The sequence below is a fragment of the Panthera leo genome, chromosome F2 (assembly GCF_018350215.1).
Source record: "Panthera leo isolate Ple1 chromosome F2, P.leo_Ple1_pat1.1, whole genome shotgun sequence".
Taxonomy (NCBI): Eukaryota; Metazoa; Chordata; class Mammalia; order Carnivora; family Felidae; genus Panthera; species Panthera leo.
In genome coordinates, this window is record NC_056695.1 from 12,878,841 (window position 1) to 12,905,132 (window position 26,292).

General features: G+C 41.1%; 1 protein-coding gene across 1 annotated transcript in view; it reads right to left on the minus strand.

The window, feature by feature from the left end:
• Positions 1–26,292, minus strand: part of ASPH (aspartate beta-hydroxylase) — a 225,241-nt gene that overhangs the window by 37,055 nt on the left and 161,894 nt on the right. The window contains exons 17-21 of the mRNA XM_042924217.1: positions 24,417–24,567; positions 21,878–22,014; positions 14,483–14,581; positions 12,286–12,375; positions 6,442–6,579 (exon numbers count right to left, since the gene is read on the minus strand). Coding sequence (XP_042780151.1) covers positions 6,442–6,579; positions 12,286–12,375; positions 14,483–14,581; positions 21,878–22,014; positions 24,417–24,567 — 615 coding nt within the window. The remainder of the gene's footprint in view (positions 1–6,441; positions 6,580–12,285; positions 12,376–14,482; positions 14,582–21,877; positions 22,015–24,416; positions 24,568–26,292) is intronic.

Below are 26,292 nucleotides of genomic sequence, written 5' to 3' on the forward strand. Positions count from 1 at the left end.
CACTTCTTGCCTCCGCAGAGCCTCAGTCAGCCAGAGGCAAAGGACTGTGATCCCCTTGATAGTTCCCGGGCATGTACCCTAGAGTGTACACGCACTGGAATATACATCCCCGGCAATACGTCAGAGCTTTTCAAAGCCCCTCATGGGCATCTTGTTCATCAGATTTTCTTTGTCAAACATTTTTCTTTGCCTCAGTTGGTACAACTGCCTTGGGCAGCTGTGGTATTTAAAAAATGGCCACTGATTTTTTTGACTAACATCCTGGGACAAAGCTGTACTTAAGAGCGAGATCAAATAATAACACTGTCCTGAGCAGCACAAGATACGTCAAATAATGGTAGTGCTCTGGATACGAAACTTTGCAAAATGCCCCAAACCTAATCTGGTGACAGTAATGCCCACAAGGCTGTGGTCTTCACAGCTAGAGTTGTAAGACTGCCAGTTTTCAAGGCTATCTGGAGGTGGGGAGGAATGGATGAGAGTAAGTCAAGTTACTATCCCACAAATCCTTCTGTTCTTACTGAGGTTGAGCAGATTTTCTTGAATAAATGTTCCTCAAATGGCTGCAACTCTTTGGTTAATGTACAGAGCTCTGCAGAAGTTGATTTCGATGTTTCTTCTCAGCGCTTTCATCACAGAGTTACAAAGATATTCCCTCGGTCATTCCAAAATCCTGTCCCATCCCCCAACAGTTTATAAGAGTAATTAAATACTTGAAATTTCAACAGGAACTCTGAACACTCTAAATATCCTTACCTATCATACAAATTTCTAGAAAAGAATTTCTAAAGAAATTTCTAAAAATTTCTAGAAAAGAATACCCTTGTCCCTTGTTCCTGAAATAGGGAGAGAAGATCTCTTTCTTCTCCAGGCAGCCCTCTGAGTGCAGTGGCAGTATGAGACAATTTCCCCTACATTCAGGAAAGGCCAAAAAGGATGCTGTGCCGATTGCTCATACGTACGAAATAGAAGTGGTAGGATTTTTATATCCCTGGGACTTCCGACACAACTATGAAACAACTTGAGAAAAGAAACTTTATTATAGAAACTTATACAACAAATCCCATTTGTGCGTACCTACCCTGTATCAGATACTGTGCTAATCACGCATGAATGTGACAGACACAGCCCTGCCATCTTAGGGCACATGATCTCAGGGGGCTACAGGGAATTAAAGAGGCTGTTAGAATCCTGCGTAAGTACTTAAAAAGGATGTATAAGGTGCTTTTGGACACATGCAAGGAAGGACCTCTAACTTATCCTCCTAAAAGAAATGACCACTTCTCTAACATCTGAAGGATAAACAAAAATTGGCTGTCAAGGGGATAGAAAAGAAGGAGAAAATGAAGGGAGACAGGGGCGAGAGACTATCACATGGGATGGTCTGGTGGGAGGAGGAATTTTGGCTGAATTAAAAATAGTAAAGGGCAGTACTAAGAAATATGGACAGAGCAGTAAACCTGGGATTTTGGGAAAAGCTGAATCCCTGACCAAAACCATATAGTTGGAAAGGAGTATTAACCATGGGATCACATGGTGAATTAACTTTCACATTGAATGTTAATGTCTCTAGGCAGCTGGAGATAGAACAAAATGAGTGAAAAACTCATTTCGGGAGCACAGCTTTGGTTGTAACAAGAAACTTTCACGGCAGTTGAACCAAAGCGAGGAAGGTTTTTTTTTTAAGAAAATGAATGACAAGAAAGAGGAGAAAGCAGAGAACAGTGTTTGAATCTGAGTGCATGTCCACAGTCAGCAAGGGCACTGAACACTGGAGGTCACTGTCCAAACATTTGATGTGTCTCCTCCTCCTTCCTGACAGAACCCTGATTTAGTTCAGATGAGGGAAACAAAGGCAGAAGGAAATGGTAGATAAAATTAAATGTCTTTATAACCTGAAGCCCATTGACAAATATTTGAGGTAAATACAGAGTGAAACATTCCTCCAGGGACTCCCTACTCTCTTAATGTTAATGCTTTCCTAGAGGGAGAAAGGACTTCAGCTCAGCAATAGCAAGGCCCCCAGTATCTTGTGAGTCCGCTTTAGCATATGAAAGTCCTTTTGGAAACCTTCCTTTTTCCTTACCCTCCCCCAGCTCCCAGGTATATAATCAGTCACTCCTCACAACCTTGGTGCAGCTCTTTCTACCCACAACTCCTATCGCCCTGCTTTAATAAAACCACCTTTTTGAGTCAAAGGTGACTCGAATTCATTCTTGGCCATCAGCTCCGGACCCCCACCACCACTCCAAAATCATTTGGGTGTTCACTTCCTCTCAGATAATCCATTCAACTTAAGAGAAATCTGACCTCTCCCTGGCTTCAGGAGTTGATCTATTGGTTTAAAGATAATGTCACGGCCCCTTGACAGTAATTCATCCAGAAGGGAAATGTGACTTAACTAGCTCAATCAGACCGAAGGAAAATATTTTTGTTCCCTGGTTGATGGAGAGGTACACTCTTCCTCCAGCTGGACGCTTGCTGTCCCAGCCTGCTGCCAGCTTCCTGGTCCCTCAGACTCCTTTGTAACTGTGAATGCCCATGTGACATGGTTATGACCACCAGGACAAGGTCTGCTAGGAGGTTTCTAGAATGCCATTTGGGCCTGGCATGGTGGTTCAACAACGTTATGAAGCTCTCAAACACTTTCTAACCTTTTGTTTCAGGTGCTGCTGGCAGCCATCTTGACATAAGCCAGCACAAGGACGAAGCTAGCTGGGGAGGAAGTGAAGACACAAGAAAACCTTCTGCCTGGGTGCACAACCTCTAAAGTCTGCCCTACTGCTAGGCTTCCTTCACCGGAGTCAATCAAATTCCTTGTTACATAAGCCAGGTTCCAGTTGCGTTTCTGTTCCTTGAACTTGAAAGCATCCAGAAAGCTATAGTTGGGAAATAAACTCACAAAGAGACCAGGAGATAAAAGATTAGACGGTAGAAAGAGAATCAGAAGAGCTCAGTGTGATACAATCTGAGACAGGATGAAATTTTACAATGGAAAGAACCGCTGACAGTGCTAAATGTAGTAGATTTATCCAGGAAGATGTTTTTCCTTTCCTATTTCTGCTTTGGATATAGAACCTCTTTAAATCCAACTGTAGGGGCGCCTGGGTGGCTCAGTCGGTTAAGCGGCCGACTTCGGCTCAGGTCATGATCTCGCGGTCCGTGGGTTCAAGCCCCGCGTCGGGTTCTGTGCTGACAGCTCGGAGCCTGGAGCCTGTTTCAGAGTCTGTGTCTCCCTCTTTCTCTGACCCTCCCCTGTTCATGCTCTCTCTCTCTCTCTGTCTCAAAAATAAATAAATGTTAAAAAAAAAATTAAAAAAAATAAATCCAACTGTACTCATTGTCACCATACCACGGTTTTCTGGCTTATTAAATATTTAAAATCTAACTGATGGTGGCCTCTTTACAATTGGAGATGATTATAGTGTGCTTTTACAAAGAAATACAGAATAAATATAGTCGAGTAATGCTTATTTAATGTAAGTAAACTGAAACCACCCTGAGCCTTTTTCTCTCCAAGTAGAAAAAATTCATCAGTGAAGACTTAGAAATCTTGCATATTTTGTTCAAGATGTTCTTTAACAAACAACAACAACAACAGCAAAATGGAAAAATGGAAAACACCTAAAAGTAGAGAGAACAGTATAAACTTCCATATACCTATGACTCAGAGTCCAAAGTGATCAATATTTTGTTACTCTTGCTTTTCCTGTCACCTCTCCCGGGAGTAGCTACACTGGCTGGTGGTAAGAACAGCCCTCTAGTTCTCACCTACTTGCTTTCCCCTATCTGCGTGGGAGGGGCAGCTGTCTGCCAGACTAGCATCACTGCCTGCAGTCTAGGCCAGCACAATGGTCCAACCTAATGTGCTTTCCAAAAGTGGACATATTCTGAGTATAAATGAAGAGAAGGAGGAAAAGTAGCTGGGGGTAAGGGAACGAACACATAGGTTCTGGAATGGAGGGAATGGAGGGAAAGCCAATATTGTATTAATGCCTCAAAAGAGGCTCAGGGCAAGAGATGATATTGTCTCTTAGCTCAATTACACCAGATGCCTGAAAAGGTGAAGCCATATATTTCTAGGGCCACTCATACTTTTGGAACCTGATGAGATCTAATGGAGGCCTGCCAACTTAAGCGGCCTTGCCCTGGGAGATATTTTCAAATGATATGATGATGAACTAGACTAATTATTAGTGACTGAATGGAACTCTAGTAATGTGCCAGTATCTATTAACTGTTATGATCCTTTGTTATACAGGATGCATAAAAACAAAACAAAACAAAACAAAACAAAACAAAACAAAACAAAACAGGGGGTGACCTGTGGTATCAGGTTCCTGGCACTGATCTTTGTCTCAGATTCCTGGCACTGAGCTCCTTAAAACCCTTAGGACTTCCTGAATTATAGGAGTGTCTTGTCATTTAAACAAAGGCTTTTTGAGCAAAACTGAGTTTATGTTAATGAGGTGACTTAGAATGGGGCCCCTTGATAACCTCAGGATGGTCACCAAAAAGACCAAATGGTTGAAGGGTTAGAACTTGTAGCCTCACCCACCAGCCCCCAGGACAGGGTAACGGGTATTGTCAATTAAGCTCTATAAAAACTTGAACAAGATTTGCTGAGCTTCTGTGTTGATGAAAGTCTCCACACACCAACAGACAGCAACATCCCAGTTCCATGGGGACACAAGTTCCTGCACTCAGAACCTTCTGGACCTTATCCTAGGTACCTCTTTATCTGGCTGTTCATCTGTATCCTTTATAACATCCCCTTCACAATAAATGGATAAACCCAAGCAACCATTTCTGAGTTCTGTGAGCCACTCTGGCAAAGCAATCCAACCCAAGGAGGGAGTTGTGGGAAACTCCAATTCATGGCCAAATCAAAGCACAGGTGGCTGCCTGAACTTGCAACTGGTGTCTGAAATGGGGGCAGTCTTGGGAGACTGAGCCCTTAACCTGTGACTTGATGCTCTCTCCAGGCAGACAGTGTCAGAACTGAGTTACATTTGTAGGACACTCAGCCAGTGTCCCCTGAGAACTGGAGAATTGCTTGGTGGTGTTGGAAAACACGTATCGGAGGAGTAAAATCAGCTGACTGAGCAGCAGAATGTTATGTCTGAACAACGTCTACATGGCAGTTAGATTCTCAAGCTGGACGGAAGCCCATCGAACCTATAAGGCAGATGACATCTTCTACATTTTGAGTAGAAAACAACATTATTAAAACTATGAGTTAATTTACCTCCCATTTTATTAATACAGGTAAGAAGAAGAAAGAGCTTACCAAAGCAACAGTAAACTTCTGACCAGCCTCTACCAAAATCACAGACATTCTTACTGTTTGGATTTAATCTACCAAAACAAAAGCTTCCAATTTCTCTCTCTCTCCCTCTCTCTCTCTCTTTGGCATTAAATTGTTAGAATCACTTAGCGATTCTCTATCCTACAAATCTGCCACAACATTTTCTAAAAATATTGCCTTTTTTTTTCAATAGACTCAGAAGTAGTGGTTCCCCAAATATAGCCCAGGGATACCTAGGGTATTCCTTGCCCTTCAAGGGGGTCTGTAAGATCAAAACCATTTCCTTAACAATACAAGGATGTTATTTGCCCTTTTCATACCCAAATCTTTCACGGTGTACAATGGAATTTTCCAGATGCTACCTGACATATGATAATAATACCACTCTAGATGACATACATGTGAAGTAGATGTGAGAATCCTGTTTTGTATTAAGCCAGACATCAGAGATGTATAAAAATATAAAACAATTCCACGTACTGCATATTTTTGTTTTGAAGACAAAGTTACTTTTTAAGTTATTTATACTAGCATGTAATGAAATGTTTAAATCTTTAAAGAATTCATAAATAGTACATTTCTTTTTAGTGTTAATCTTGAATAGTTAGACTGACAGACACAACCCCCCATATACAGGCTCCTTGGGGTGCTCCGTAAGTTTTAAGAGTGTCAAGGGTTCCTAAAGTCAAAATGTTTGAGAACTGTTCTTCAAGAAAAATTCCTTTCTTCCCCGTCTAAACTGACCTTTTTTGGGTAACGGGAGAAAAGATTCTTTTCCAATCTTTTTTTTTTCAAGTTTATTTTTATTTATTTCGAGACAGTGAGCTAGAGAGCGAGCAGAGGAGGGGCAGAGACAGAGGGAGACAGAATCCCAAGCAGGCTCCATACGGTCAGCATACAGCCTGATGAGGGCCTCGAACCTACAAACTGCGAGATCATGACCTGAGCCGAGACCACGAGTCGGACGCTTAACCACCTGAGCCACCCAGGCGCCCGTCTTTCACCAGTCTTTTTGCAAATGTCACTGGATATAAAATCAATCTCCTCCCTGACATTCCTCTACATGGTAGGCATTCTCTGATTCTGAGTAGAAAACAGACAACGATTCGTGGGCACTCACGTGAAGCACTCACCTTCACCAATTCTGTGTAGCCCGTTTCTTTTGGGGTCCACCATGGCTGGGCTTTCAGTCCATGCACGTTGTAGAGGGAGCGCTGCCACACAGATGCAAAATGTCCCCTCTTGTGCCCAAGCTCGTACCACTTATAGGCCTGAAAGGACAAAGAGACTGAACTACAAACGAAGCATTTTTATTAATTTAAAACTACAGTGTCATTTTTTAAAAAATTTTTTTATCGTTTTTTATTTATTTTTGAGACAGAGAGAGACAGAGCATGAACAGGGGAGGGGCAGAGAGAGGGAGACACAGAATCTGAAACAGGCTCCGGGCTGTGAGCCATCAGCCTAGAGCCCGACGCGGGGCTCGAACTCACGGACCACGAGATCGAGACCTGAGCTGAAGTCAGACGTTTAACCGACTGAGCCACCCAGGCGCCCCTGAAGTGTCATTTTTGTAACATGTAAATAAACAGCTGCTAGTCAGGTGCCCAAATCTGTTAACACTGGCGAGAATACCATCATTTGATTGGGTTTCTGCTCATGACCCACGATGACAAATGCATGTATGCATTTTAGTTTCACTCTGAGGCTGTATGCTCTTGCAACGCAGGGTTCATGCTGCGATAACTGTGGTCTTCCTTGGAGTGTCCAGCACACAGTCTAGGACATATTTGTCAAGCGGATAAATAACATAAGAAACCATAGCGGATTGTATCTTTTGGCTTTCATTTCTCAAGTTCTAAGTTTCCCTTAAAAGGAAAGGGCTAGGGCTAGGATTTTAATTTCTTCAAAGACGTCTGCATTTACTGAATCGGATTGCTAAAAAGAAATGTTACGTCTTTTCCCATGCACTTTCTTTCCAAGTCCCCATTCCAGAAGCCGGCCCCGAGGTGGCGGAGCACAAATCCTCCATTAAATTAAGCAGACAGAAAGGAAATATCATTCTGAGCCGGCCATAAATACGGCGGTAGCCTACAGTGGACTTTTTTTAAGGGGGAAGTTTTGTTCCTTTTTTGGGTTTTCTGCCGCCATGAGGAATAACACTTGTGGCTTTCATCTAGTCGTAACATGAGGCAACTTGCCTCCAAGAAGACTAGCCTTTTCAGGGACAGCTGGCTGCAGGGTGTGCTGCTCCATAGGTCTCCTTCGAGTGACACCCTCACCATATGCTCCCCAGGGGCCCTCCCCACGGGACTGCTGCACCGCGCAGTCTCCACTGTCTTCGGGGTGGAAGGCCCCCCGAGGGCTGTACTTACTAGTACTGCCTTCATGACTGCAAGTCTGCATAACGGTTGCTTTGGAAGAGGGCGTTCGAATACAAATTCTGATCGCTTAAACAGAGGCATTTACTATCAGGTGGGTGAAGAAGCTATGCAAAGAGAGTATCTTCATAAAACTCCAGATAGACTTAATTAAAAAAATATTTTTAAGCTTTATTGTTTTTAATTCATTTTGGAGAGCAAGAGAGAGAGAGAGAGTGCATGGGAGGGGCAGAGAAAGGGGGAGAGAGTCCCAAGCGGGCTCCACGCTGTCAACGTGGAGCCCGACGTGGGGCTTGAACTGAGATCATGACCTAAGACGAGATCAAGAGTCGGACGCTCAACCGAATGGGCCATCCAGGCGCTCCAACTCCAGATATACTTTAATGTAAAGACTAGTACCTTTTAAAGGTCTTAAAATTCTTAGGTCAAAATTTCCTTCACTAGAAAAATCAAGCGTGGTAACAGTACCACGTCATATGTTCAGTAACACTTTTCAGGTTATTGCTCACTTTTACACGTGTAATTGCATTTGATCTCTTTAATAACCTCAAATATCTCCATTTTACAAATGTTGAAGCTAGTATTTAAAAAGGCTAAATATGTTGGGGCACCCGGGTGGCTCAGGTGGTGATCCCAGGGTTGTGGGACTGAGCCCTGTATCAGGCTCTGCACTGAGGGTAGAACCTGCTTAAGACTGTCTCTCTCTCTCTCTCTCTGCCCATCCCCCACTTGCACGTATGCTCTCTCTCTCTAAAATACAAAAAGGAATTAAAAGAAATTTTTAAGAAATCAGTAAGTATTTTGAAGTATAACCCAAGGCTCTAGCAACTTCATCCATTCTCCTTCTATCTTCCTATCATTAAAAAAGAAAAAAAAAACTATCAGAAGTGATATTCTTATTTATCTCTCTCCATAATACCTCAAGTTAAGAATATATATACTCATCATTCTTACATGTCTTCCTTGAAATACATGTTAAGTTGTAGCCATAAAGTAGTTTCTTTAAAAGCCCGAAACTTAAAGTGGCTAGTCATTGCGTGAATTTTGTTTTTGAATTTTGAATGGAATTTTGAACTTTGCGTTTTACTTTTGAAATCAATTTGACTATTTTAGTTATTTCTGTCCAATTTAAATTTAGGATCTCATTTCCTACACCGTTCAGTGTTAAAAGTGAACAACAATATGAATTACCACAGTTGATTTTTTTTTTTGAAATGCTTATTTTTGAATCAGGCAGTAATTCATTTTATGGGCCAGGCACAATGTCAGAAGGGAGAAAAAAAAAATCTTCTAGAGAAACCAAAACAGCAAAGCTCATAGCTCTAGTTCAGGAGTTAAAAGTCACAACGTAGTCCCAGACCTAACATTCACCCTGCCGGATGCCTGGGCAAGTCGTTTCACCCACAGTGTCAGGTTACCGCTATCGCCAAGGTCTCTTCTCACACTCAAAGCCAGTCCTACTGGACCCTTTTTTTGTACCCCTCTGCTACTTAACTTTTCAAGAAACAAAACTGTGACAGTGATGCGTCAGGAATTTTAAAAAATCATCTTCAATGAAGGTAAAATAATCTTCAATTATGTAGAGGACCCAATGAATTCAGTCAGGCTGCTTTCTTACAATACAAATTGCTAGAAAATCAATGATCAAGTTAGAATCCTCTGAAAATTCTCTCTTTACTCTTTCCCTTTTATACCTCTAATCAAGGGTATGAAAATAAACAGAAAGATCACCTGTGGATACCTTCTTACATGTGTTTTATATTAATGTCTCCTATACTTCAAATTCTTGCCAGGTATGGTTTACACACACACACACACACACACACACACACACACACACTCCCACAACACAGAAACAGTATATCAAAAGATCCCCACTCTGAAAAGCCCAGGCCCCGTCTGGGGCACAGGCCTGTCAGGTGTGACCCCAGCTGGAGCCTGTGCCCCTGGAGCTCTGTGCACAGTGGGGCACATGAGCCACACTTGTGGTGAGGACGGCTGGCTGCGGCTGGACCGTGAAGGACTACGAATGCCATCACTTGGACATATGACTTTATTTGTAATTTTGCACCGTACGGTTTTTGAGCACACGATGTCCTGGAAGAAAGTAAGACAAAAGCAATAAACAACAGCCAGGCTTGTCCAGCCCTCTCCGAGGCTGACAACACTGACCGAGCAAGCGGGAAGGTGAGATGGGTGCCAGAGGCTGGGGAAGTGAACTTCCCCAAACGTGGCCCCGACTGCACAGGAGAGAAGTTGGCAATATCATCAAATGAGAGATGGAGCCTAGGAAGAAAAACGGTTTAGAAGAAGACAAGTGAGCTGTCTCTGTGACCTTGCGTGGTGCCACCACACGGGCAGCAGACACAGAAATCCTGACTTTGAGTAGGAGACCAGCTAAAATGTGGATTTGTGCATTAATGGAAATACTGAGAACAGCTGCAGGTGAACTGCTCTAAGACGATCATGGTTTAGGGGCGCCTGGGTGGCTCAGCTGGTTAAGTGTCCGACCCCTGATTTTGGCTCAGGTCATGATCTCATAGTTTGTGAGTCAGAAACAACCCTGTTAGAAAAACCTTCTTCAAAAACAATTTCATTGTCAGCCTCTGCAGCACAGAAGCTGTGAGTTTGGTCCTCTTTTGGTGCCTGAGCAGAGCCCCATGCATCGGAACATGAAGGATGGTTGCTTCCCAATTTGTAAACTCAGGGCATGACAGTCAATTCACAATACCTGATATCGAGAATATACTAATGCGGGTTTCCTATAGGCTTATTTTTGTTCTCCTGTAAGGATGAATCCCAGTGAATTTTTTAAATTCAAGAACTGTGGTGTTCTTTGCCATCTTGATGGTAATTAAGCTGATAGAACAGTCCCATAGGTTCAAATCCCAAGCCCTCGACAAATGTTTAGTAGTGAATTCTTTGCCCTTGAAGTAAGGGCTGTTTTCATCTAAGATGTGAGAAAAAAAATCACAGACTTCTTTTATCTGTCTTTGCCCTGGACCCTAAGAAGTTCAAAGATAAATTAATTAGTGACAATTACATTTATAACAATCAGACATGAACATTTATCCAGTGTTAGATATTATAGCAAAATCTTTTTTATCCTTCTCATTCAAAAGAGGTACCAGGGATTTATATCTAAAACAAGGAACACAAAAACGAGAACTGATCAGTGAGTTATTTTCCTTTCTTCACGTCTAATGTCTCATTTTATTCCAGTTGACTGACTGGTAGGTTAGAGGAGAAAGGGACAGATGCATAGAAATGTATAAAGCAAACTGACAATCATCCAAATCTCTCTTACCGCAAATCAGTTCATGTCTCTAGCTGGCAATTACCCCATCACAAAACCCCCTGCTCTTATGAACCCTCAAGTGTCAAGATACCTCCACGTTCTTATTAATTTTAGAAACCTGACGCTCTGTTATCTTTTATTTTTATCCTTTAAGCCTACTGCATTTTACTACGTATGTGGAATGCAATGGTTACAACGATTCAGTGTCTCGCTTCGCCCTTTTGCCTCTGACTGTAAGGAGAGCCCACTCTAGAGCCTTGTGATGATGTAAGACGGAAAAGGTAGGCTTTACTCTCCACCAACAGCCTGTAAATCATGGTGATTGTTGACAATTTGGTAACTTCAGTATATGATGTCATGATTAATAATCTCAAGTTATGTTTAAAGAAGCTGACACGGTACTCAGAAAAAAGCAGTAATCACAAAGAAAACACGTAATTTGGTTTAGCTAGTACATTTTGTGTATCAGTACCTGTCATTACTCTAGCTATAGGTATTCATCTCAAACTTGGCATTAAATACCAGAAGGTAATTTACATAATTAACCACTGAGTTCAGTGTGCTTAGGGATCAGTTGAATAAAGACTTCATTCTAAAAATAACTACTTTTTAAATACCCCAAATAAAATAAAAACAAATCTAGATATATTGTTAAAAGATATTTAAGCAATTTCAGACATCTCTTCGTTTCATAATTTTAAAAATATTTTTTCAGGACAATGCTTATGCTTTATGCACACAGACACACACATGTGCACACACACACACACACATACACACATATACATGTACTAAATGAGAGGCTGGTTTCATGATTACTCAGCTAGTTTCTTAAAAGAAACTATAAGAGTCAAAAATCCCCAAAATTCTTTCTAGGCTTGTAGGAGTTGTTGGGTTGCTTTTTAAGAAAAGTTTAAATAGCTAAATAGTTTTGGCGTGCCTGGGTGGCTCAGTCAGTTAAGCATCCGACTCTTGACTTTGGCTCAGGTCACAATCTGGCAGTTTGTGGGTTCAAGCCCTGAGGAGAGCTCTGCACTGACAGTGTGGAGGCTGCTTCAGGTTCTGTCTCCTCTCTCTCTGCCCCGCCCACACTCATGCTCAGGCTCGCGCTCTCTCTCTCTCTCTCTCTCTCTCAAAGATAAATAAACTTAAAAAAATAGCTAAATTGTTTCAATCACCACCTTCAAAAGTCTACGCTCAAAATATTTTTTCAGTTGTTAATTTCTCCTAGAATTACCCTCCCCGCCCCACCTAGTCTACCCTCTGTTAAGAGAACAAAAACTTCACAAACTCATTACCTCTTTGTCCCCAACCCTCTGCATGGCATCCCCCAGGTGGAAGTAAAACCTGCCATCGTCAGTGCCGGGGTCCCCAGATTCTATTCCTTCCTATAAAAAGGACAGTGTTAGCATTTAATGAAAAAATTAAATACCAGCTTTTGTTCATTGATTTACTTAATCTTTATATACCATATAAAAACCTAAGGAGCAGAAAAGTTCATCTCAATATTAAAGTTTGGTAATTAGGTTACTGGTCAACATTTACAGTGCAAACCCAAAAAGAGGTCATAAAGCTTAATTTAACAATAGATTTGCCATAAATTAACAATCTCCTAGCCCATAAAATTAATATATGAATCATCTCTGTGGAAACTATCATATTTCAATATCCCAAAGAATTTCTTGACTGGGTATCTATCCCATTTATTTTGCTCTCCAAATCTGACCATATGTCATCTGGAGGCTTCTTATTCCTAAACCAAAATGTTTAGTTGCTCATAAAACGTTTGAAGTGATAGAGACCTAAATGCAAATAGTGTTTCATTCTACTCAAAACAAATGCGTCCTCACCTTTTAATGAAATCTTTTACAAAACTTACAGTTAGGATTAAAGCCAGCTGGAATCTTCGAAAATGTAGCTGTTATTAAACAGATCCTATGCTAAAACATTTAGCTGATTTCTGCCCTGTCTCCCGCATAAGGACTGAATTGAGATGTGTATACACAACAATAACAATAACAAAAAAAAGAGAGTGAGAGAAAAAACATTAAAATAAGAGAGTAAATTTAGAAAAGCATAAGAAGGACAGAAGTAAAAAAATATTTAAATATCAAGAATTTTTTCTAAAAATCTGCATTTTCAGGTCTCTTCATGAGAAACCCATTATCTTTACTAGGAAGAAATTTTATTTGCATAATGTTGGAAGGTAGCAGCGAGGAACAGAAGAATCACTCAGGAGAGGAGGAGAGCTGTGATCGGGGCTCTTGACTGACAGGTTAACTAACAGACCCCGTGCTCTGTTTCCCCATCTCTGAAGCAAGGAGGGTACTAATAGCCCCTTATTATGTCAAAGGAAATGTAAGGGGAACACTTTCAATCAGAGAAACCCACATGCCCAGAGGGTCCTGGCAGAGAATGTAAAGGTTTGCAGAGGCCTGGTGACGGCCAAGGCAGACTGGGGGGTGCGGGCCACCTCAAGGGGACAACACTGCTCTTCTCCAATGCTGGGATGTGGGCCAGATGTGATCTTTCAAGAGAAATCAGAAATGTGCATGATTATATAAAACGCTCAGATTCTTAACTAAAGCAAGCAATTTAAAATTGTTTTTAATAGAACTGTGCTGGCCAAATAAAATATGCAAGTTATTTGCAATCAGTGGATTGCTATTTGAGAGCTCTGATTTAAGTCATGTGAAAAAGAGAGATCATGGAAGTGTGATATATACTGTTACTTAAAAAAAAAAAAAGTTCATAGGTATTCCACCAGCTACCTGTCTAATATGGTAGCTGCTAGCTACATGTTACTATTTAAATGAAAATGAAAGTTAAAAATTCAGTTCCTCAGTCACATCAGCCACATTTCAGTTGCCCAATAGCCACATACGGCTAATGGCTACCATACTGGAACATACAAACAAAGAACATTCCCACTGTGACAGAAAGTTCTACTGAATAGCCCTTAGCTAGACCAAATGTGATTCTGGTATATCTGCAAGGATTCAATTAGATATACAAGGGAAAAAAAAATGACAGCATATTTTAATCTGAGTATTTGAGCTATCAGGTTTTTTAGGGTTTGACCTATTCAGGTGCCATTTGTTACCATACTTTATGTAGGTTGCCATGAGCCCTTGTTCAACCTAGACTGAATGTATAATTATATTATAACAGGAACATTTAATGCATTGCCCATATTCCAAAGTATTACATTAGTAATTTTGATCTACCTTTCCCATTTCAATAAAAACTAGTAACTACAGTGTTAGGAATTTCTTCATAACGTCTTTTCCAAATAATCTCTGCTCGTATGGTTGGCATTTCTACATCCAACACTCTCAATCGCTGCCCATGAATGTCATGGTCAGAGGGTGTACATTCTGAAGATGAAAGTACTCCGCGGTGCATGCCAATTAGTCGACAATGCATAATCAAGGGAATCCAAATGACTCAAAGGAATCAGAAGATGAAAAAAAGAGGAAAGGCAGGGATAGTTACCTTTAAGTAGGGAATGCTCTCAGCAATTTTGTTCTGCGCCTTCAGGATAAAGCCATAATGCACTTTAGCAAAGCCATCGTTAGGCGTCACATTCAGAACCTAAACTCAAAGAAAATGGAAAGCTATTGTGACTGATACACATTCTACAAATGGCTGTCAAAGGAAATTTTAATTAGCTTTGCTGTGCTTGGGTCCACATTATGATGTTACAGCTTAAAACACTACAGTGTTTTGTCTCATTGCGATATTAGGCTTCAATGCCCCCATTTCTTGTCAACTCAAAAAGTTTGCACATCTATCCATCAGTTCTTCATGAATGAAGAAATCTGGGCGCCTGGGTGGCTCAGTTGATTAAAAGTCCAACTTTGGTTCAGGTCATGATCTCACAGTTCATGGGTTTGAGCCCCGCATCAGGCTCTGTGCTGACGGTTCTGTGTGCTTCAGATTCTGTGTCTCCCTCTCTCTCTCTCTCTGCCCCTCTCCCTCTTGCACTCTGTCTCTCTCTCAAAAATAAACATTAAAAAAATTTTTTTAAAGGAAGGAAGACTACAGTGAAAAGGCAATGACCATTAAAGCATCAATTGAACAATGCAAATCAGCAAAGTATGTGTCAACTGATATGACCTGAATATTTTTTTTAGGGATCAGGGAAAAACTGCTTTAAATTTGCTGTATTTAAAGTCAACTCTCAGTGGTTATTATACCTTTCTTTATGTACGTGCTTTACACATTGCCTTAAATAAGAGACAATTTAGATTTTTACAATCTAAATTTCACAATCCATTTAACACAAATTTCTTGAATGCCCAGACCGTTTTAAGGACTGAGGATGAAGTGACAAGCAAATCCAATAGTCTGTGATAAAACCTAAGTAAATATTTAATATACATCGAATCCCTACTATCATATGCATTTATTATGATTAAAGATAAATTATGCAACATGCCTCCAAGTTAAATATTAGCAGGGAGAAAGCAAAACAACAACAGTCCCCTTTGAAGCTGCCCAGACAAACTAATTCATGGAACAAAAGCGAAAGCCAACGGTTTGAGTTGAGTGAGCGTAAGACGAATGTCCTGAATATCCCATAGCTTCTCTTCATCCTTCAGCCTGAGTGGGGAAAGGGAGTAGCAGCCAGCCTGGGCTCTGTACCCAGGACCAAGTGAGTAAGGGAGACGGGACGCCCTGCCCTTCAAGAGTCCACAGTGCATACTGGTGATACTTTATAAATTTTCGGTTCCTGTCTGGTCCTGCACCTCCTCCACGCACAAATCCAGTCAGCACCACCTTCCCCATATATTCAGAATCATGCCCCTGCCACTTCCTTCACCACTGCCACCCTGCTCTACGCCTTGTCACCTCTCCCCTGTGTTCTCACACAAGACTCCTAACTGCTGACCTTCTGCACCACCAGCCTGCTCTCCTATAGCCTGTTCTCCACAGGGGCCCTGAAGGAGCTCACTAAATCCTATGTCAGACCTCATTCTTTTTCTGTTCAGAACCCAGATGGGTTCCATGCCACTCAGAGTAAAAGACTAAGTTCTAGGGATGGTCTCCTGGGCCTCCCTTGAGCTGGGCCTCTCTACCTCTCTGGCTTCCTCTCCTAAGCCCCTCCCACCAGCCAACCTAAGGCACCTTGGACTCCTTGCTGCTGCACAGCAAGCCAAAGGCACCCCTGCCTCAGGACCTTTGCATGTACAGCACTTCTTTGCCTCAAAGAGTCTTCTCCCAAACATGGAAATGGCTCACTCTTCACCTTGATGAAATCTGTGCTCAGAGGTAACCATCTTGGTGAAGCCAACCCCCAACCACCCCCTATAAAACAGAACCAACCTCCCATTTACTAGTCACTCTCTTGACTTTTATTACGCTGATTCTTTTCTTTACAGTGCTCATCACCATTTGACTTATTATTCTTTTATTTTTCCCGCTAAGGCCTCAGCCGTACAGGGATTTTGTCTGCTGCACTCACTGCTGATCCCCGGGGCTTACAACGGTGCCCGGCACATGGCAGGTCATCAAGAAAGCTGTGCTAACTGAATGGGTGAGTGAGTGTCAGGCTGTCCTCCTAACCAGATTTCTGAAAGCACAGACTCTGTTTCTTCTTCACCTTCCAAGTACCTGTTACTGAGCAAGAGTACAATAAATGTTGCTGGAACTGAACTGAGTCGAGGCCACTCATGTTTCTGCCAGCATAAGGGGACTGTTATATGAGGGGACTATTATAATGATTGCAACCACACAGATGACATTTCTATCTATTCAGACCCACAGTTATCCTCTCAGGTAATTAACAAATGTATTCATTTGCCAGATATTTTAGAATATACAGAGTTCTTCTGGGCTCTGGACACATAAGCATAAATGAGATACACTCTTTTCTCAAGGGAAGTCTCAGTCAAGGGAGGAAGACAGATTCACAAGCAGACAGTGATAATCGACATGGTGATAGACACGAGGCATGCAGGGGGGTAAAGAGGAGGAGTACCTTGCTCGCTCTAGGATTGGCGTGGCAAAAGCAAGGTCTGAAAGGTGCTCAGGAGTTCACCAGGCAAAGGGAAGACGACGGATGGTGGGGGAGGAGGCACTCAAGGCATAGGAGAAAGTGAGTGGAAAAGAATAATGGACCAGGAACGGCAAAAGGGAATGAGACTGGAAAAAGGGGGACAGAAGGCAAATCACAAAAGGTCCTGTCCCTATTGTGGTTTACATGTACATGGAGAATGAACACGTGGCTTATATTATCTAATGGCAATCAACAAAGCCCCATGATATGACAAGTGGCTTTATAAAGTTTCTGAGAAAATAAAATTGAGATTAATATTAATAATACTGTATAGATTCTGTCTCTTTTTCTTTATACACACACACAACAGAGATAGTGACAAAAAACAAGTATAGTTGATATTTCTGCTTCCAGTATAAACTCTGCATGGCACAGTGCCAAGAAAAAAACCCCCAACTCCTGTAATTACAAATTATTGCATATACATATCATTAAAATATCAATTTGTTCTTTAGCACACAATCTAGTGATTTCACTACTGGGTACTACTGGGTATTTAACCCAAAGAAAACAAAAACACTAATTCAAAAAGATCTATGCACTCCTATGTTGATTGCAGCATTATTTACAATAGTCAAACTATGAAAGCAGCCCAGGTATCCATCGATAGAAGAATGGATAAAGAAGATGTGGTATATATACACAATGGAACATTACTCAGCCATAAAAAAGAATGAGAAAGAATGAGATCTTGCCATTTGTGACAACACGGTTGGACCTAGAGGGTATAAGACTGAGTGAAATTAGTCAGATAAAAGACAAATACCATATGATTTCACTTATCTGTTGAGTCTGAAAAACAAAACAAACAAACAAAAAAAGCAGAGATGCACCTGGGTGGCTCAGTTGGTTAAGTGACCAACTTCTGCTCAGGTCATGATCTCGCGGTTTGTGAGTTTGAGCCCCGCGTCAGGCTCTGTGCTGATGGTGCGGAGCCTACTTGGGATTCTCTCTCTCTGCCCTCCCCTACTCTCTTTCTCTCTCTCTCTCTCAAAAATAAATAAAATTCAAAAAAAGAAAGCAGAAACCGACCCATAAATACAGAGAACAAAGTGGTGGTGGCTAGAGGGGACGGGGCTGTGGGGATGGGCAAAATGGGTGAAGGGGAGAAGGAGGTACGGCTTCTAGTTATAGAATAAATCACGATGATGAAAGGGCAGCACAGGGAATAGAGTCAAAGGTCCTGTAATAGTGTTGTGTGGTGACAGATGGTAGTTATACTTGTGATGAGCTTAGCATAATGTATGAAGTTGTTGAATCACTATGTTGTACATCTGAAACTAATGTAACATTGTGTGTCAACTATACTCCAATAAAAAAATACATAAAGACATATGTACCAATATGTTCACTGCAGCATTGTTTATTACAACAAAATAATTATAAATAACCTATCCAGGTTAAGAAACAATCTGTCAATCAGCTAAGCATCTGACTTCGGCTCAGATCATGATCTCACGGTTCATGGGTTTGAGCCCCGCGTCAGGCTCTATGCTGACAGTTCAGAGCCTGGAGGCTGCTTCAGATTCTTTGTCTCTCTCTTTCTCTGCCCTTCACCCATTCAGGCTCTGTCTCTGTCTCTCAAAAATGAAAAGATGTTAAAAAAAAATTAGAAATAACCTATCCAGCCAAGGCAGTTTAGTTAATGATGATATATCCCTAAGAAGGAACACTTGGTAGCTACTAAAAATGAGGTTCTAGAAGAATATTTATTCACTTATAAAAATTCCGGTGATAGTATGGTTAATATAAACCAATTTAATTAAAAAAGACAAGTGTATGTTCTGTGTATGGAAAAGAGATTAGAAGGACACATACCACATATTTTCATGGTGGTCTGCATGTGACAATGAGGCTGCAAATGATTTCTGCCTTTTGTGCTTATCTGTCTCCCTTGTTGGTTGCATTAGGCTTCTCTTAAATTTTATCATTAGAAAAGAGAATAAAAAAAGTTTAAATAAAATAGAAAATTTTCAGTGACTAGATTTTTTTTTTTTTTTTTTTGCAATTTAATGAAATTTAAGAGTATTCAGAAGACTTCGTCTCATCTTAAAACTTATTTGGGGGCATGCACCTTTCATGATGTACATTACTACCTAATATGTATCTTGTATTATTAAATAAACACCATACATAAATACTTAAGCATACATATCGCACGTTTTTGCTTGAGCCTGTTTCACCGGAAGGCTATGCAACCAGGCATGTGGGAAGACCACTGCTGGGGGCAGTGCGAACCAATGAGGAGTTGAAGCCAAGGGTGGGATGGTCTGATTTGTGTTTTGTGTTGATGAAGGCTGGAGGACGGCAAGCCTGGACAGGATAAATGTGCCTTAGTTTAGGCAAGAGGGGATGAGCCCTTGGGTTAAAAAGAGAGTGGATTTGAAAGATATTCAGAGGGTAAATTAACAGAAGCTGAGGATTTGACATCAGGTTGAAAGTCCATGAACTCACACCATATGTTTGTTTCCTTAACTACCATTTCCCAAGCTGGCGTGTGTGAGTTTCAATCAACACGTGTGGGCTAAGTGAATGGAGGGAAAAATCGGGAAAATGCTAGACTCTAGAACACGGGTGGCTTGGTTAACTGTTAATGCCAAGGGGAACGAGGGTCATCTCTAAACTACAGCTGTCAGCAATCTACATCAAACCGTTGTCAAGCAAAGTCTTGTTGAAACTGAAAAGCAGCAAAGAAAAAAAAAAAAAAGAAAAGAAAAAGAAAATCCCAGAAAGGAAACCAACAATGACTTGAGTTTTATAAATTTACTTAAAGACAAAAATCGACATGAAGAAAAGTAGAAAATTTCTTCTGAAAATGACCTTTGAGACACAGACATATCAGGATCAACTTTGGGTAGGGAAAGAGCATGCCTTAGACATAGCTTATTAACTTAGAAGTGAGGGGCGGGAAGAAAAGGCAAACCTCACATATATTTTCAGTCTATTAATGCTTCTTTAAGAAGAAACCCACTCAATTGTGTAATATGGCCCTGTTTTAGACTTTCTGCATCTTGTTATGGTTACTCAGATGAGATTATGATTTCAAACATATAAATGACAATAGAAAAACATTATTTTTCAAGATGAATTAAAATGTTTCACATATCTGGCATCTACTAACAGGTAAAAACAATGAATATATTCAAGGAAGGTTATGAAAAGAAATCCATAGTGAGTGGGAGAATCTAGTATGCTTTCAGATCCTGCCCTAACCTCAAATCTACTTGGTATGTAGTCAATATTTGCTCATGATTTTTGAAAGGAAGGAAGGAAGAAAGGAAGGTAGGAAGGAAGGAAGGAAGGAAAGGAGGAGAGAAAGAAGGAAATCTACAATTCCATCTCTAAGGCTTCTAGGATAGGCAGGATAATGGGTATATCTAGGTATTCTGATATAGGTGGAAAATTCTTATATTCATAAGGTCCTGAATTGTGAAATACATGATATGTCTCTTAAACAAAACTAAGCATTAGGGTTTGGTCATTAGCAACTACAAACCCACATGGACTTCTTGTATGACCTGGACCAGGTATTTTAGCGAATGGCACATATTTTCAATGCTGTAGGATCAATCTACTTTATGCAGATATTACACATATTATAAAATGTGTAATATTATATTACAAATTCAAATATTACATATTATAAATTCAGCAGCCTTCAGAAAATATAAAAATTATGAGAAGGAAGATGACAAAATTGTTCTGAAATTCAATGATTTTTAATTAAGCCTCAACACCAATAAAAGGGAGAAAGCATCCCTTTGTGAATAGATCCAGTCCCTAGCCTGAGTATGAAATCACCATATTTTGACAGCATTTTTAAAACAGAAGGAATTGGGGTGCCTGGGTGGCTCAGTTGGTTGAGCAGCCAACTCTTGATTTTGGCTCAGGTCGATCTCACAGTTCGTGAGTTCGAGCCCTGAGTCTGTCTCCATGTGGACAGCATGGAGCCTGCTTGGGATTTTCTCTTTCCCTCTCTTTGCTCTCCCCCTCTTGCTCATGCATGTGCTCTTTTTTGTCTCTCTCTCTCTCTCAAAATAAATAAACTTGAAAAAAAAAACAACCAGGAGGAATCATATTGGATCACTGAGTAGTAGCACTTTGATGTAAAGCACACCAGCTTAAAAACCATGGACCAAAACACCTAAATTAAAGAATAACAGGTAAATGTGTTCCTTTTCTTTTATAGATGCATTAACTTTCTCCAGTGTCAAAGTTCATTTGGTATCCTATTTATACCAAATGAATTCCTTATTGCTTGAAGGAGTCACAGCTTCCTAGATTTATAGTTACTTGTGACTTGGAGGTTATCTATTAAAATAACCACTATAAGGTAAAAATCCCTTCAAAGGCATCCCTGCTGGAGGATCAAAGAGTCACTGCCCTCCAAGAGGTGAGTAATTTACTCCACATGCCTGAAAGGCTCCTGATCTGTAGTCTCTCTGTAGATCGGACTTTTTGTGAAAAAAGGAAAAGGCTATGTATTTTAACGTTCATGGAAAAATGGAGTTTCACTTCCTGTCATGAAGCACACTGTTAGAAAGGATGTCTGTGGACTGATAAGTACAGTTTTAAAACGATCACAATTATAAGTTGAAGGTTTTGCTGTACCAAGTATGAATTAAAATTTACATTTTTCTGATTAAGGGAAAAAAGGGATGAAAACAAAGTTTCGAATATGTTAACATAATAATCCTTACATTCCACTTAACCTAATTTAAAACAAAGAAAACAGGAGATTGGGTACAATAAATGCGATTTACAATAATATTAAAACTTCTTGCTCAAAACAATCTGATGTAGTTAACAGGAGACTGCTGTTTGCTTACCTCTTCATAAACCTTCTTGGCATTGTTATTATCTCCTATCAAGAGGTACCCCACTCCAAGGTCATTCTTTAAAGAAGTATCATCAGGAAATAGTTGAACTAACTTCTGTAGGGTGATCAGGGAACCCCTCATATGACCTGATTTGGTAGGAAGAAACAAACAAACCAACCAACATCAATAATATATCTTTGTATTGAGAGTGTGAATCACAAGAGACTCTTCAATAGAGCCCTTAGACCAGCTTAAATCTGACTATACAGTTTTAATGATGGCCTCTTCAGCTTTCATCATGCAATTGCGATGATTATCAACAACTTCTATAAGTAGATAGTAAATGTAATACTGATTATAAACATTTTAAAGACATTCTCATTTTCTAAATCCATCAACATTTTTCTTACGTCGAATTCCCTCTTTGAAAAGTTTTATCAATTCCTTGTAAAAAAATGTCTCACTGGTGTAACTTTGGTTTATCATGATTAACTTCAAGATTATGAATAGAGAACGAATAAAAAGTCTAACAGATTTCGAGTCTAGCACCTTGTATGGAACTTGAAAAGGCACTGAGGTACACCTCTGTAGCTGTTTCCAAATAAGACTGTCCTCATCTCTAGGTAACGAATAACCTAGTCATGGAGCGAAGGAGACATCATCTGGTATTATGGGACCCTCTGGTGGACGATAGGATACTATGCACAACAGGAATCATGAAAACCCTAGCTAGTTCTGGTCGATTTTTAAGGCTATCGGATGGAAATTTAAAATTTCTGGGGCCAACTGTCACTACTCCTCCACACAGAAATAAACTGAATATGGGAAAATGTGCAAAATATGGCTAGTATACATGACAAAATTAATTCCCTAAAGGGCTCAGTTGCCCACAAACGAAGTATTAGCCAAGAGTATGATGGGATATCAGGCTAATGCAGTTGTACGTCCTGCTAACAGTTAACCCGTTTGGCCTAAAACATCACCAGTTTATCCCATGGCCTTCCCCCTCTACTGGCCAATCTTGAATGGATTTGCTGAGCTATTCATTCCCTCACTAACAAATCGGACTCCACTCTTCCCTTCCTCCCTACCTGCCCAATTTAGATTCGTATGTTTCTTCTGTTCCTACAGTTCCCCTGTTAACCACTGCAAAGGCCCAGATGGAAAGTCCCTTTGGCTACTATCTCTGTTCCTTCCACGCTGCATCACCCAACTGTGTTCTACTGTGAGTAAACTTCACCACCTTGTCACCTTCAACAACATCTTCTCCCTATAATCCTCTCCTCACAGAGCCTCCTCTCATGAACTTGCCTTATTCTCATTTGGGGAAAAAGACTATATTCAAGTATTGAAGGATGGCTGCAGAAGGGGGGTTAGATTTATTGATAGTCAGTCTTTCCACTGGGGCCAGAAACAAGGTGAGGCAAGCGAGATACTCAAAGCAAAGTTGAAGAGGCTGCCAAAAATTCAGTAATCAAGATGAGCGATACTTTTATGCATTCTTTCTAAAAAAATCCACAATGAAAGAAATATCAACATTTTAAGGGCAGACTAAGTGAATAATGCCTAACAGAGCCATATTGGAGACTCAGGCAAGAAAAACACTCAGTAATACTGATTTTATGCCTAAGGCAAGTGCCTCCAGTGAGTGGCACCCTTGCCTTTTCCATCCTGTGTGGGTGCCATATGCTTTTCTTCTTCTGGACTGGCTCTTCTGAATAGAAGTCTAATGGGCCTTCTAGTTTCTAATCATAACTTGGGTTCTGTTCCTATCTGATAACAGGGTCAGCTGGCTTCCAATATTACTATTATGAGCCTCTCCTAGTGACATCAATAATTATTCATGTAACTTACCCAGCCACTACCACCCACCTGAGCAGTTACACTTGGCCTAGATTCTTCCATCTGGTTTACTGATGACAAGTTAGGTGGGAGAGAATCACAAGCCTGATAATAATGAAGTTAGGTTAGAGCTAGTCTTATCTGCCTTTGGCATGGGAACCTGGGTCAGAGAAGATGCTTTATGCTGCTCTTTTCAAAGCATTTGTAAATTTACCTAGTGGTTTTAAGACTTTTTTTTTTTTTCCTATCATTTTCCTTGGGATGGAGTCAAACTTTGCAGGCAACATTTTTAGTGCCTGGAACTCCTAATATTCCCTCTATAAAAACTGCTGCACTTATAACTTCAACCTCCAGGAATCAATTTGTTATGGTTAAGAGAGAAAAGAGTCTGGCACCGCAGGAAGAGTTTTTGATTCCAGACCTATTAGTTTATTAGCTATGATTCTTTAGGCAAATTATCCAACCTCCGAGCATCCCATCTGCCTAGCTTTAAAATGGGGTGGGGGGTGGGGTGGGGAAAAGGTGGTAAAATACCTTATGCATCTTTCTAAGTATTAAGGCTAGGACTGCCATTTCTGTCTGGGACACTTTCAGGTAAATTACGCGAAATCAGTTATGAAAGTCAGGTTCCCTTCCAGGTAACTACACTCTTCTAAGAATATACAGCATGGCATTTGCTGTTGAATTAACTCTTACTCCACCTTACCCAGAAATTGCTGTCGGTCTGAGCGCCGCTTCAAGGTCAGCTTCAGCAAGTCTGTGGGGACATCGGGCAGACTGGCCACCTCCTGGTAGGTTTCGATGGCCCCACGAAGCACCTCATTGCTCCTTCTTTTCTCGGCCAGATCGTCTTCACACTAGAGGAAGTCCCCACACTGGATAAATGTCCCATGACAAGATATATTTGTAATCACCCAAAATATGCACGCAAACTTAATTTCTGGACATGCATCAAAAGCAATCTGAGACACATTAAAATTTTCTCCTTTTCAAGTGATTCAAAAGCAAACCAAAAAAAGCAAGACAACATGCTATCTAAGTAACACGAAGACGGGTTAGCTATCAAGCTGCAGAGGAGGAAAAATGCCATAAAAGCAAGAGGAATTAATATATGCTGGGCTGATGGAGATCTGTATCATGTTATATATTAACATTACACAGACAGCTCCAGTCCGTACTTCCTATTCTCTCAGTAGTTTGTGTGTTCACTCATTCATTCAACAACTATTACCCGAGAGCCACTTGGCAGGCAAAATAAACAACACAAAGCCCTTTTCTCATTCTGCTTCATTATGAACAAAAAGACAACATACAAATCAAAGTACCATGTGCCTGGCAGCCATAAATGCTATGGGTCAAAAATGCAGCCGGCTCAGGAGTGCTGGCACCGGTGTGGTTGGGAAAAGTTAGTTTAGGCAGGATGAGCAGGGATGGCCTGACAGAAGTGAGGGAGTGAGGCATGAGGATATCTGGAGGAAGAACATTCCAAGGCAGAGAAAACAGCAAAAGCAAGGCCCCGAGGGAGAAGTGACGGGTGGAGGAAAGGCGGGTGCAGGCGCGGGGCAAGGAGGAGACTAGTGGAAGGGTGATGGTCAGGCAGCGAAGAACCTGGCAAGCTATTGCCAATTCCACTACGGTACCTCCATGTGAGATGGAAAGGCACCAGGGTTTTTTGTTTTTTTTTTAATGTTTATTTATTTTAAGAGAGAGAGAGAGAGAGCACGCACACATGAACAGGGGGAGAAGCAGAAAGAGAGAGAGAGAGAGAGAGAGAGAGAGAGAATCAATCTGAAGCCAGGCTCCACCCTGTCAGCACAGCCCAATGCAGGACTTGATCTCACGAACTGTGAGATCATGACCTGAGCCGCAATCAAGAGTTGGACGCTTAACCAACTGGGCCACCTAGGCGCCCCCACAACAGGGGTTTTTGACATGATCGAAAGGACCACACTGGCAGTGGTATGGAGAACAGACCGAAAGAGTGGCAGAGAAGCACAGAGGCCGGTGAGGATGCTCCAGTAGGAACCCAGACAAGGAGTGATGATGACGGTTTGGATGAAGGTGGTAGGAGATAGCTGGATTACAGATACATTTTGAAGGTCAGAGCCAAAAGATGTGCAGATGGTCTGAATGTGGCAGAAAGGGAGGGAGAGAAGTCAAGGATGAACTCCAGGGTGTCGGCTGGAGCGATTACCAGACAGAACTGCCGTCCTCTGAGAACGGGAGAAGAGGGCAGGAACAGGTTGGTAGGCATTCGGAATCCAGAGTTCTGGTTTGGACCTACTAAACTCAACACTGATTAGGCACCCAAGTGGCGATACTGGATAGAAAGGTACATATAGGAGTCTGGGGTTCAGGAGAGAGGTTGGAAAGACAAGGAGGACCAGCAAAAAGCACAGAGAAAGAAAGGTAAGGAGAAAATAACAACAAAGAAGTGACAAAGTGATACAAGGTAACAAGAGGGAGCGATCAATCATGTTCGAAGTGGCCATCAGCTTGGGCATCTTGGTCATGATGCTGGATTGGGCACTGTGGCACTTCTGATGAGCCTGGTAAAAGCATTTTTTATGGGACAACTGGGG